Source organism: Octopus sinensis, linkage group LG22, assembly GCF_006345805.1.
Source record: "Octopus sinensis linkage group LG22, ASM634580v1, whole genome shotgun sequence".
Taxonomy (NCBI): Eukaryota; Metazoa; Mollusca; class Cephalopoda; order Octopoda; family Octopodidae; genus Octopus; species Octopus sinensis.
The window spans coordinates 19,236,954-19,249,508 of NC_043018.1; the positions used below are offsets into that span (position 1 = coordinate 19,236,954).

General features: G+C 37.9%; 1 protein-coding gene across 1 annotated transcript in view; it reads left to right on the forward strand.

The window, feature by feature from the left end:
* Positions 1 to 11,388, forward strand: part of LOC115223119 (fumarylacetoacetate hydrolase domain-containing protein 2-like) — a 47,640-nt gene extending 36,252 nt beyond the window's left edge. The window contains 3 exon segments of the mRNA XM_029793531.2: positions 7,839 to 7,947; positions 11,221 to 11,306; positions 11,309 to 11,388. Coding sequence (XP_029649391.1) covers positions 7,839 to 7,947; positions 11,221 to 11,306; positions 11,309 to 11,373 — 260 coding nt within the window. The 3' untranslated portion in view covers positions 11,374 to 11,388.
* Positions 11,389 to 12,555: the final 1,167 nt, after the last annotated feature.

Consider the following 12,555-nt stretch of genomic DNA (forward strand, 5'->3'; position numbering starts at 1 on the left):
TTCTTGACTTCGCTTAAAAATTGCGGGTTAATCCAGAAAAATAATAAAAGACATTTGCCCCATATAGTAGGTGGTGGGACGGAACTCTTGCCTCTTTCAGTTGCGAAGCAGAATTTTAACCGTTTGGACATGCTGGACGGAGAATACTTATATAATTAGATTTTCAGGGGAGACAACTCTTTTCGTAACCAACAAGAATGAAATAGTTTGATGAGAGTTATTTCCCTTAGATCTTACGTTTATTTTAAAATTCCTTTAGGGAATTCTTTTTCCGGCATATTTTTTCTAATATTAACGCTTGCAACCCTCCATCCACTGACCATTGATTACTAAAACCCTTTGAAATATTGAACAATCGATAACCTAGAGATTCCAGAAATCCAATATCCATTAATAAGCCTATATGAATCTTATTCCATTATTTAATATATTTAAGGCGGCGATCTGGCTGAATCGGTAGCACGCTGGAAAATTGCTTAACAGCATTTCATAAGTCTTTAGGTTCTGAGTTCAAATTCGGCCAAAATCAACTTTGTATTTCGTCCTTTCGGGGTCGATTAAATAAGTACCTACCAAGTTCTGAGGTTCATACAATTGATTTCTCCAAAAACTGTCGACTTGTACCCAAAATTTGAAGCCAATATAAGATACATCAAAGGGGCCAGGGAACAGAAGAAAGAAGACATGCACCCAACACCAGAGCTGAAGACGCCGCCGAAAGTAAGGAAGGGCCGCCACGTCAAAACAGCAGAGGAGTAGGGGCCGAAACCGGACGTGGTTCCTCCTGATGATGTCTTGAGCTAACTGGATCCTATAAAGGAGCTGTTGTGGTAGCAGACCACGAAACACGGTTGTAATTCCTTCTATAGTGCAAAAAATCTAAGCATAGCTGTCTGGGTATTTCTACGGTTGGATGCACTTCCTGATGCTGACTCTTATCCCTGTTAAAAAAATAAGGTATTCCTGGTTTGGGATCGCCGAGCTTCCGGACACATTGTTGATGTAGGGCATAAACATTGTCACCGATGGGGGACGGGGATAGGCAGATGCAGCAGGCACACATACACACACACATTTGAAATTACATAACCTATCGTACATACTTACACACAGGATGGGCTTCGTACAGTTTCCAGCTACCAAATTCGTTCATGGCCTGGGGTCACAAGAGAAGAGACATCTTCAAGGTGTGATGTAGTCATATATTAATTCCATTGTTACTTTGAGGAAATTCCTTTGATTCAAGTGTAACATATTCTTCATGGTTACATCGCTTTTCCTTTCATATTCCATTGTCATATTAACTCTCACTCTTTAAACGCATGTATGTGTGTATAAATATACATATATATATAAATATATAGATATATATATATGCGTGTGTGTGTATGATTATACATACATACATACATACATTATATATATATATATATATGTATGTATATGTATATATATATGTATATGTATATATATGTATGTATTTATATATATATATATATATATATATATATATATATATATATATATATATATATATAGACACATGTATGTGGGCGCGTGTTGTGCATGTATGTACATATACACAGCAGACAGACACACTCACACAAACACACACGTGGGTTTGTGCATGAATGCATGTTCCATAATGGCTTAGGTGGCCAAAAACGTGGAAGTTACTATCAATAACATTTTTGTTTTAAGAATAATAAATTTGTACTCTACTAAAGTACAGAGCAGCCCATCAGAGTAATATGAAATTGTTTGTATTATAACCAAATATGAAAATTGTGTGTGTGTGTGTCTGGCTGTCTGTATGTATGTATGCATGTATGCATGTATGTATGTATGTATGTATGTATGTATGTATGTATGTATGTATGTATGTATGTATGTATGTATGCATGCATGCATGCATGCATGCATGTATGTATGTATGTATGTATGTATGTATGTATGTATGTATATATGTATACTTCAAATTAACAAAAAATTAAAGACAAAGATGGGTGAGGGTACAACAAGCAGGGCAGAAACGTTAGCACGCCGGGCGAAATGCTTAGAGGCATTTCGTCTGCCGTTACGTTCCGAGTTCAAATTCCGCCCAGGTCGACTTTGCCTTTCATCCTTGCGGGGTCGATAAATTAAGTACCAGTTACGCACTGGGGTCGATGTAGTCGACTTAATACCCATGTCTGTCCTTGTTTGTCCTCTCTGTGTTTAACCCCTTGTGGGCAGTAAAGAAATAGGTATATACTAGTTTGATGCTTGGGAAGAATGGAAAGCTCTTTGACGTTTCTAGCCTATGCTCTTCGAGAGAAGAGATTAAGGGAGGAAAAACAGAGATAGAACAAAAACAAAAATGGAGAGAGAAAAATATACATCGTCCCCCATACATATATCATCATCATCATCATCATCATCATCATCATCATCATCATCATCATCATCATCATCATCATCATCATCGTCGTCATCATCGTCATCATCGTCATCGTCGTCATCGTCATCGTCATCATCATCATCATCATTTAATGTCCGCCTCCCGTGGGTGGGACGGCTTGACAAGAGTTGGCCAGGCTACGAGAGTTGCACCAGACTTCTGTGTCTGTTTTGGCAGGATTTTTACAGCTGGATGCCCTTCCTGACGCCAACCACTTTACAGTGTGGACTGAGTGCTTTTAAAGAGGCACCTGCACTGATGGGGTCACCAAGTACTTGCGAGACAAAAAAAAATCTCTTTTGAGAGGAGGGATGTTGTGTTGGATGATGAAAGGTTATAGTGAGACAGAGAGACAGAAACAGGTGTCTTGTTGTAAAGAAGGTACAAGGTTACCTGGCCAGAGAAAGAAAGATAGATAGAGAGAGAGAGAGATAGAGAGATAGATAGATAGATAGATAGAGAAAGAGATAGATAGAGATATATATATATATAGAGAGAGGTAGATAGATAGAGAGAGATAGATAGATAGAGAGAGAGAGATAGATAGAGAGAGATAGATAGAGAGATAGAGAGAGAGATAGATAGATAGAGAGAGAGACAGTGAGAGAGAGAGAGGAAGAAAGAGAGAGAGTGAGGGAGAGATAGAGAGAGAGAGAGAGAGAGAGAGAGAGTGAGAGAGAGAGAGAGCAGTTCAGCAAAAGAGACCAATAGAATAAGTTGCAGGCAGAAAAAGTTAAGAAAAAAAAAGTACTGGACTTTGATTCATTCAACTAAAAAGTCTTCAAGTTGCTGCTCCAGCATGGCCACAGTCTAATGCCTGAAACAAGTAAAAGACAAAACAGAGAAAAAAAATAATGATAACCAAAATTAAAAGAATTATTCATAGTCATGGTAGAGCTGATAAGAGAGAAGACAGGTGTTTAACGAGAAGGTAATGAAGGTGATGAAAGCAGGAGATAGAGACTCAACAGGGAAATAATGTACAAGAGACCCACTCCCCACTCCCCACCACCACTGCTACATGTTATCCAAAGACCATCCTTCATCCCAACCAAAACTTCTACTTTCATTTTATTCCCATTCCTACATGGTTAGGTAAGACTTCTCCTGTGCAATGTCTTATCATGAGTTGCGCTCTTTTGTCATTTCGTTAAAGAGATTCAAATATTTTTCTGGTTGTATACTGTCAATCTAACACGAACGTGACAGTAGGGGGGTACACCACCGCTGTATAGCCCTAGGAAGCATCGACGCCTCCTGATGGCTTTGACACATTTTTCCCCTGTGTCCTTATATACATTTACGAAGGGGAGACAAACACCCCCGGCCGCCGGAGCTGCATATAGGGACACGTGTTTCAGGATTATTGTCCTTCATCGGCCTAGAGTAGCAGATACGTGTCCCTAGATGCAGCTCCGGCGGCCGGGGGTGTTTGTCTCCCCTTCGTAAATGTATATAAGGACACAGGGAAAAATGTGTCAAAGCCATCAGGAGGCGTCGATGCTTCCTAGGGCTATACAGTGGTGGTGTACCCCCCTACTGTCACGTTCGTGTTAGATTGACAGTATACAACCATTCTATCGCCCCACCACCGTACATGTCTCTACGAGAGATTTAGAAATTTAGTATTTCTTAAATATTTTTCTGTTTTCCTTTTGTTCATTAATCAACTGGGTTCTTTTTCTGTCTCTTCATTGGTTTTCTTTTTCCTGGCCTAATGTTTTATTTTCGTTGGTGAGGGCCATATCTGAGTGCTCTGTATTTCATTCTGTTGTTTTATTTCTAATGGCAGAGTTGACAGTGTTATTAACACGCTGTTTATTTACTCTTTTACTTGTTTCAGTCATTTGAATGCGGCCATGCTGGAGCACCGCCTTTAGTCGAGCAAATCGACCCCGGGACTTATTCTTTGTAAGCCCAGTACTTATTCTATCGGTCTTTTTTGCCGAACCGCTAAGTGACGGGGACGTAAACACACCAGCATCGGTTGTCAAGCAATGCTAGGGGACAAACACAGACACACAAACACACACACACACACACACACACACACACACACACCACACACATATATATATATACATATATACGACAGGTTTCTTTCAGTTTCCGTCTACCAAATCCACTCACAAGGCATTGGTCGGCCCGGGGCTATAGCAGAAGACACTTGCCCAAGATGCAACGTAGTGGGACTGAACCTGGAACCATGTGGTTGGTTAGCAAGCTACTTACCACACAGCCACTCCTGCGCCTATTTGTTGAGTTTCTTTGTTAAAAACATTAAAAATGTTTATAAATGTTTATTTATTTATTTTTGCTAAAGTCTTTTAATTTTTCATTTGATGGAAATTTTTCCATGGGAAAATCCGGGAGTGTCCAGGCACTGGATTTCATGCAGCGATTATGAATCATGGTTGATTGATTATAGGTAGGAAGCTTTGTTGCCTTGGTTTCTTTTTTTTTGTTCAAGATTAAAGGATTTAAAAATATGGGGTGGCAATATGGTGACAAAATTACTTCTCAACCATAAGGTTCCAGATTCAGTCCTGCCACATGGCACTTTGGGCAAAAGACTTCTGCTATAGTTCTGGGCTGGATAAAGTCGTGTGAGTGGCTTTCGCAGGCGGAAACTGAAGCCTATTGTATACATAATATACACACATGTATATATACATACATATACATTCATATATATATATAAGCAATAATAAATCTCAGAGCGAGTTATAAACAGTAGCTACAACACATCGTGACGTACATTTGCCATTTAAATATGGCTAACCCCTAAGGGTGGATGCTACTGTAGTTTGTAGCCCCTAAGGGTGTCCTCCTGGTGCTACAAACTACAGTAGCATCCACCCTTAGGGGTTAGCCATATTTAATTGGCAAGGGTTAGCCATATTTAAATGGCAAATGTACATATATATATATATATATATATATACAAATGCACATATATATACACATGCACACACACACACCACACACACACATATATATATATATATATATATATATATATATACATACACATTCACACACACACACTCACACACACACACACACATATATACTTACATACATACATGTACAGATCACTATATATATGTATGTGTCTGTGAGTGTGTGTCTATGTTCATGTTCATGTATGATTGCTGTAAATGAGTGTCACTGTCGTACAAGCAGTGTTGTTCATTTCTGTGAGATAATCTGTGAGAACATGTCTGGTTGTGGGGAATTATTACCTTCCTTAGAAACAGGTGAGGGTCTGCAACAGGAAGGGCACCCAGCTGTAGAAAATCTACCTCACTAGACTCTCTTTAACCAATGCAAGCTTGGAAAAGTGGGCATTAAAAGGATAATGATGATGATGTGTGTGTATTTGTATTCCAAAGATACACCACCTTACCTTTCAGTCTAAACCTACCTTTCAGTTTAAATATAACAAATACAACACTCATATTTTTAGTATTAATCAACAAACACTTCCCAACAGAGCATAACTACCACAAACTATTAAATAAAAACAATGTAAAAGTTAACTACATCTGCACTTAAAACGTATGCAATCAGTAAATAGTAACTTCCTAAGGAACATGCAACACAGCTGCAAAGACATGCCACTGTAACAGAACATGCCTGCTTTATGGAAACTACAAAAAAAAAGAAAAAAGAAAACAGCAAATAAGTTTCACAAGAAATACAAACTACAAAAAAGAAGATAAAACTCCTCCAAAACTACATCAACACTTCTGTCAGTTTCAAAGATACATATGCACAACATCAAACTCCTTCTGGAATATAAACAAATGAAAAGCAATGTTAGTGTTTAAACATATGTGAGAGTCATTTAGTTAGATTATTTCCTAATATCTTTGACATGACATAGTGTTTGCATCTCATTACAATTTCTATTTAACAACTTATAAATGATATTTCACCACATTGTTAATTACTATTTCCATTTATAGCTGTTATTGCCATTTTCATATTGTCACAACTTTTACCAATTTTCATTAAGTGTTAATATCATCACCATCACCATAATTATTGATGTTGTTGTTGTTGTTGTTGTTGTTGTTCTTCTTCTTCTTCTTCTTCTTCTTCTTCTTCTTCTTCTTCTTCTTCTTCTTCTTCTTCTTCCTCTTCTTTTTCTTTTTATTATTATTATCATTATTATCATCATCATCATCATCTCATCATCATCATCATCATCATCATCATCATCATTATTATTATTATTATTAATTGTGCTCTTATCATTATCATTAAAGTTTGGTATCACTTTCACTAGCAACAATAATACCTCCATTTTTCCGCTATAGTTATTTTGCGATTCTTCAACAACCACCACCACCACCACCACCACAATTCATAATAATTAGTCAAAAGAGAACGAAGAGCATTAAATTTGTTAACCTAGTTGTTAGATGTGTATACATATTTGTGTGTGTGTATGTGTGTGTGTGCAATATACATATCTTATAATATGCATATATATATTTATATATACAAGTATATATATATATATATAATATATATATATATATATATGTATGTATGTACACAATTCCATATGTATTTATGGATTTTCACATACATACATACACACAGAAACACACACATATATATATATATACACACATACATAAATATATATCTTTTATATATGCATGTGTGTGCAATTTACATATATGTATATATAATATACATATATTATAATATGCATATAAATATTTATATATACTTTATCTCTCTCTTTCTCTTACTCTCTCTCTCTCTCTCTCTCTCTTTATATATACACATATATATATATATATATTATATATATATATATGTATGTATGTACACAATTCCATATGTATTTATGGATTTTCACATACATACATACACACAGAAACACACACATATATATATATACACACATACATAAATATATATCTTTTATATATGCATGTGTGTGCAATTTACATATATGTATATATAATATACATATATTATAATATGCATATAAATATTTATATATACTTTATCTCTCTCTTTCTCTTACTCTCTCTCTCTCTCTCTCTCTCTTTATATATACACATATATATATATATATATATATATATATATATATATATATATATATATACATACACATACATATATATACACATACATACACATATATCTATTTGTGTATATGGATGTTCCCACACACATATATACATACAAATTTGCATATATATCTTTTATCTTTTGTATGTGTGTGTGTGTGTGTGCATATGCATTTACAAGGATATGGAAAGAAAGAGAGAGAGAGAGAGAAGAGAGAGAGAGAGAGAGAGAGAGAGTGAGAGGATAAGGAAAGAAACGATAATGTAATAATTTTATATGGAATTGCTTTGTTCTTCAGATATAGGAAACCTTGGAATTCGATGCCGAGTGAATGGAGTACCAAAGCAGAATAGTAATACTTCAATGCTTGTACACAGTGTGGAGAAACTAATTGTCTTCATATCTCGGTTGGTATTTAGTCTTGGAATATTTTCTTGCAGTGCAATTGTCTTTTGATTGCTGTTTATTTTTTTTCATAGAATTTTCCTTCTATTAAATTGTAATTATCCGTGGAAGGTTCTTCAGCTATTTCTAAATTTATTTTCTTTACTTTGCTTTTATTTATCCTATCTTATCTTTTAAAATGCTATGCTTTCCGTAGCTCTGGAGGAGGAGGAGGAGGAGATCATTAAGAGTAGTTTCCATTGTTGTTATGTTGTACACATAATGGAATGCCTATATGAGGCAGCGCTTGAAAGTTCCTGGCTTTGGGTAAGAGAAAATACAGGAGAATCAGTTAATTATGAGTTTATTCAACAGAGTTCTGTTTCAATACAGAATTATCAATTTACTGGAATGCAACAACTTCGAATGCCAACCAACCTGTTTGCCAGTTAACCCATTAAAAAAAATAAAGATGCGCCCTTTTAAAGCCTAGCGAGGATCATGGGCCCTGTTTTCCGGTTTCTATGGGTATTGTCAACTTGGGGGTGGAGGACAAACACACACACACAAACACGCATTCACACACACACACACACACACTCACAAATACACACATGCACACACACATACAATGGGCTTCTTTCAGTTTCCATCTACCAAATTCACTTACAAGGCTTGGACGGGACGCCAGTCCATCGCAGCGTTACTCAATTTTGCCAGCTGAGTGGATTGGATCAACGTGAAATGAAGTGTTTTGCTCAAGAACACAACGCGTCGCCCGGTCCAGGAATCGAAACCACGATCTTACGATCATGATACTGACACCCTAACCACTAAGCCACGTGCCTCTACCCAGTTAACCCATAATGGAGTGAATATGTGAGCAGTATATATATATATATCTTTACTACCCACAAGGGACTAAACACAGTGAGGATAAACAAGGACAGACATAGGTATTAAGTCGATTACATAGACCCCAGTGCGTAACTGGTACTTAATTTATCGACCCCGAAAGGATGAAAGGCAAAGTCGACCTCGGCGGAATTTGAACTCACAACGTAACGCAGACGAAATACCTATTTCTTTATTACCCACAAGGGGCTAAACACAGAGGTAACAAACAAGGACAGACATAGGTATTAAGTCGATTTCATCGACCCCAGTTCGTAACTGGTACTTAATTTATCGACCCCGAAAGGATGAAAGGCAAAGTCGACCTCGGCGGAATTTGAACTCACAACGTAACGCAGACGAAATACCGCTAAGCATTTCGCCCGGTGTGCTAACGTTTCTGCCAGCTCGCCGCCTTCATGTGAGCAATATATATACTCAAAAATACCTGTTGATTAAAGCGGAACCCCAAAATCCACGTGCAAAACAAAGCAGTATGCAAATTAGAAGAACTATTATTTGTACAAATTAACAAAATACAAAGACATTTACTAAACAAGGCAAAAGCCACCAAACTCAGTTCGATACCAAGTCAGAACAGAACTGAATTAGAGCAATATAACAAACAGACTTAACAGGTGGCGAGCCTGCAGAAACGTTAGCACACCAGGCGAAATGCTCAGCAGTATTTCGTCTGGCGCTACGTTCTGAGTTCAAATTCCGCCGAGGTCGACTTTGCCTTTCATCCTTTCGGGGTCGATAAATTAAGTACCAGTTATGCACCGGGATCGATGTAGTTGACTTAATCCCTTTGTTTGTCTCTGTGGGCAATAAAGAGATATATAACAAACAGACTTACACAATTATTGCAACAGTCTTTCAGTTATTCTAAATTATTCGGAATGTTTGGCCTCCAACCAGGCTTCTCGTGATGCCCCCCGCCCTTGCAGCCCCCACCCTTGCAGCACCCACCCTTGCAGCACCCACCCTTGCACCCCCACCCTTGCAGCCCCCACCCTTGCAGCCCCTACCCTTGTAGCCCCCACCCTTGTAATATTAGAAATATAACATACTGTTATACAGTGGCTGTGTGGTTAAGAAGCCTGCTTCTTAACTATATCGTCCTGGGGTCAATTCCATTGTGTGGCACCTTGGGCAAAAGTGTCTTCTACTGTAGCCCCAGGTCAAGCCAAGCCTTGTAAGTGAATTTGGTAGATGGAAACTGAAAGAAGCCCATTGTATGTGTGTGTTTGTGCATGTGTGCATGTGTGTATTTGTGAGTGTGTGTGTGAATGCGTGTTTGTGTGTGTGTGTTTGTCCTCCACCTCCAGTTGACAATACCTACACGCACCCATGGAAAAAAGCAGAAGCAAGAGTCATGAGTACACAGAAGTACCCCAGTTATATGTAAATGTAAAATCCTTTAGCAAGTATCAGCACACGTGTGACTAGTCACGAACCACGACTTTTAGTGGTTACCAGTCCCGAAGTGAATGGTAATAAATTTACTTCTAATATAGGATAAAATTTTTTCAAAAAAAATTTCATCAAAGTGGCCAGCATATTAAAATACCTTTAAAAGCGAAAATTATAAACAATTATATGGGTATTTGTAGGTATTTCATGTATTTCTTATCGTATTCTCTACTGAAGAGGGGAAAATCCGTGGGATTAATCCCGAAATTGATTCAATATAGAGATAACGAATCTTTTTCATTAAAAATTCTGTTAGCTTGCTTTCCTCGATTTCAGCAGGACGTGTATTCATGGTGAATGTAATGTGGTGATTGACAATTTAAAGTCTATTCTCAGCATATTGGCACAGAAATCCTTTTTCTTTTCCACTTGTTTATAATTATATATATATATATATATATCACCGTGACCGACCAGGCTATCAGATGTTGCTACACATCATTGGTCACAATGCGCTTCGCATTGTTTTAGCCTTCAAATGACGCCACCCCGCTGGCTAAGCGAGCAGGCCAACAGAAGAAAGAGAGAAAGATGTGGCGAAAGAGTACAGCAGGGATCGCCACCACCCCCTGCCGGAGCCTCGTGGAGCTTTAGGTGTTTCCGCTCAATAAACACCCACAACGCCCGGTCTGGAGATCGAAACCGCGTCCCTACAACCGCGAGTCCGCTGCCCTAACCACTGGCCCATTGCGCCTCCATACATACATATATATATATATATATATATATATATATATATATATCTATATATTATATATTATATATATATATATATATATATATATATATATATATATATCATATATATATATATATCTGTCTATATAGTGCATCATCATTTTTTAATGATTATTATTTAGCAATAACTTTGATATTTTTGTCAATAAGATGAATTATTTTCTTGTTAATGTTCTGTTTTCTGTTAGGTTTGTCACTTTGAAACCCGGGGATGTAATTCTAACTGGAACCCCTCTCGGGGTTGGTGTCTTCAGAAACCCTCCAGAATTTTTAAAGGTAAGGACCATGTAAAGTGTCAAATCAGATTGTTTAACAAAGTGAATGTCTCTATTGGTGATTGAAGTACTGCAGCTGGCCATGTCTATAAGGTAACAGCCGACAGTCGACTGAGTGGTCAGTTGTGGTGTGTCTGTGACCAAAATAGTTTGTATTGGCTCAGGCCATGTAAGTGGGTCTCACAAGGAGTTGTTAATTCACTGCTGTGGCTGCCTTGTAAGATTTAATGCTTTGTTGTTGTTGCTGTTGTTGCTGTTGTTAATGCTGTTGTTTAACCCCAGGTCAACTATGATTGAGCCAATGGTTCAGCTGTGATCTACAAATCTATTGGTTCAGGTATATATGTTTCTTTATTACCCACAAGGGGCTAAACATAGAGGGGACAAACAAGGACAGACAAACGGATTAAGTCGATTACATCGACCCCAGTGCGTAACTGGTACTTAATTTTATCGACCCCGAAAGGATGAAAGGCAAAGTCGACCTCGGCGGAATTTGAACTCAGAACGTAACGGCAAACGAAATACGGCTACGCATTTCACCCGGCGTGCTAACGGTTCTGCCAGCTCACCGCCTTATATACCTGGTTCAGGTATATAACCACAGGCACGGCTTTGTGCCTTATAGCTGCAAGCTGGGTCAAGGAGACTCTGAAGTTTGCTTCTTAATCATGGGGTGGGGGTGGGGGTGTGGGTTTGGTTCTGTTTCAGTGTGGAACATATTGGGCATGGGGTCTTCACACAGACTGCTACATCACATGACACAGACTGCTGCATCACATGATCGATCCTCCACGTCACATGACAAACTACTACAACACATGACTGATTATGTATTCCCACTGGACACCAACAAAACAAGGCCTTGATATGTATATTTACCTACAGACGTGTTCCCTTCAAGGAAAGAAGTGCACCCTTGTGAATAATGTTGTTATGCCCTTTTCTCCTGGAATTGTATTCCCTTCTGATCTTGTGCCCTTGCTTTGAAAAATTTTGGAGATCACACCACCTGTTCACCCCCACCCCACAGAGTTGAATGATAGTTTTTACTTCAATTGTGAGCAGGAGCCAAGGAGGGTGTCTACACGTGTCCTCCAAGATTATTGACAAACACCAACTGGCTCCAAGACTTTTGGCAAAGTATTCAAAATTATCCATAATCAGGAATATTACTGTAACTTCTTAAAAAAATCACAGCGGGTACATAGGATGATGTATGCCTTGGTACACTTTTCCTGAGAAAAA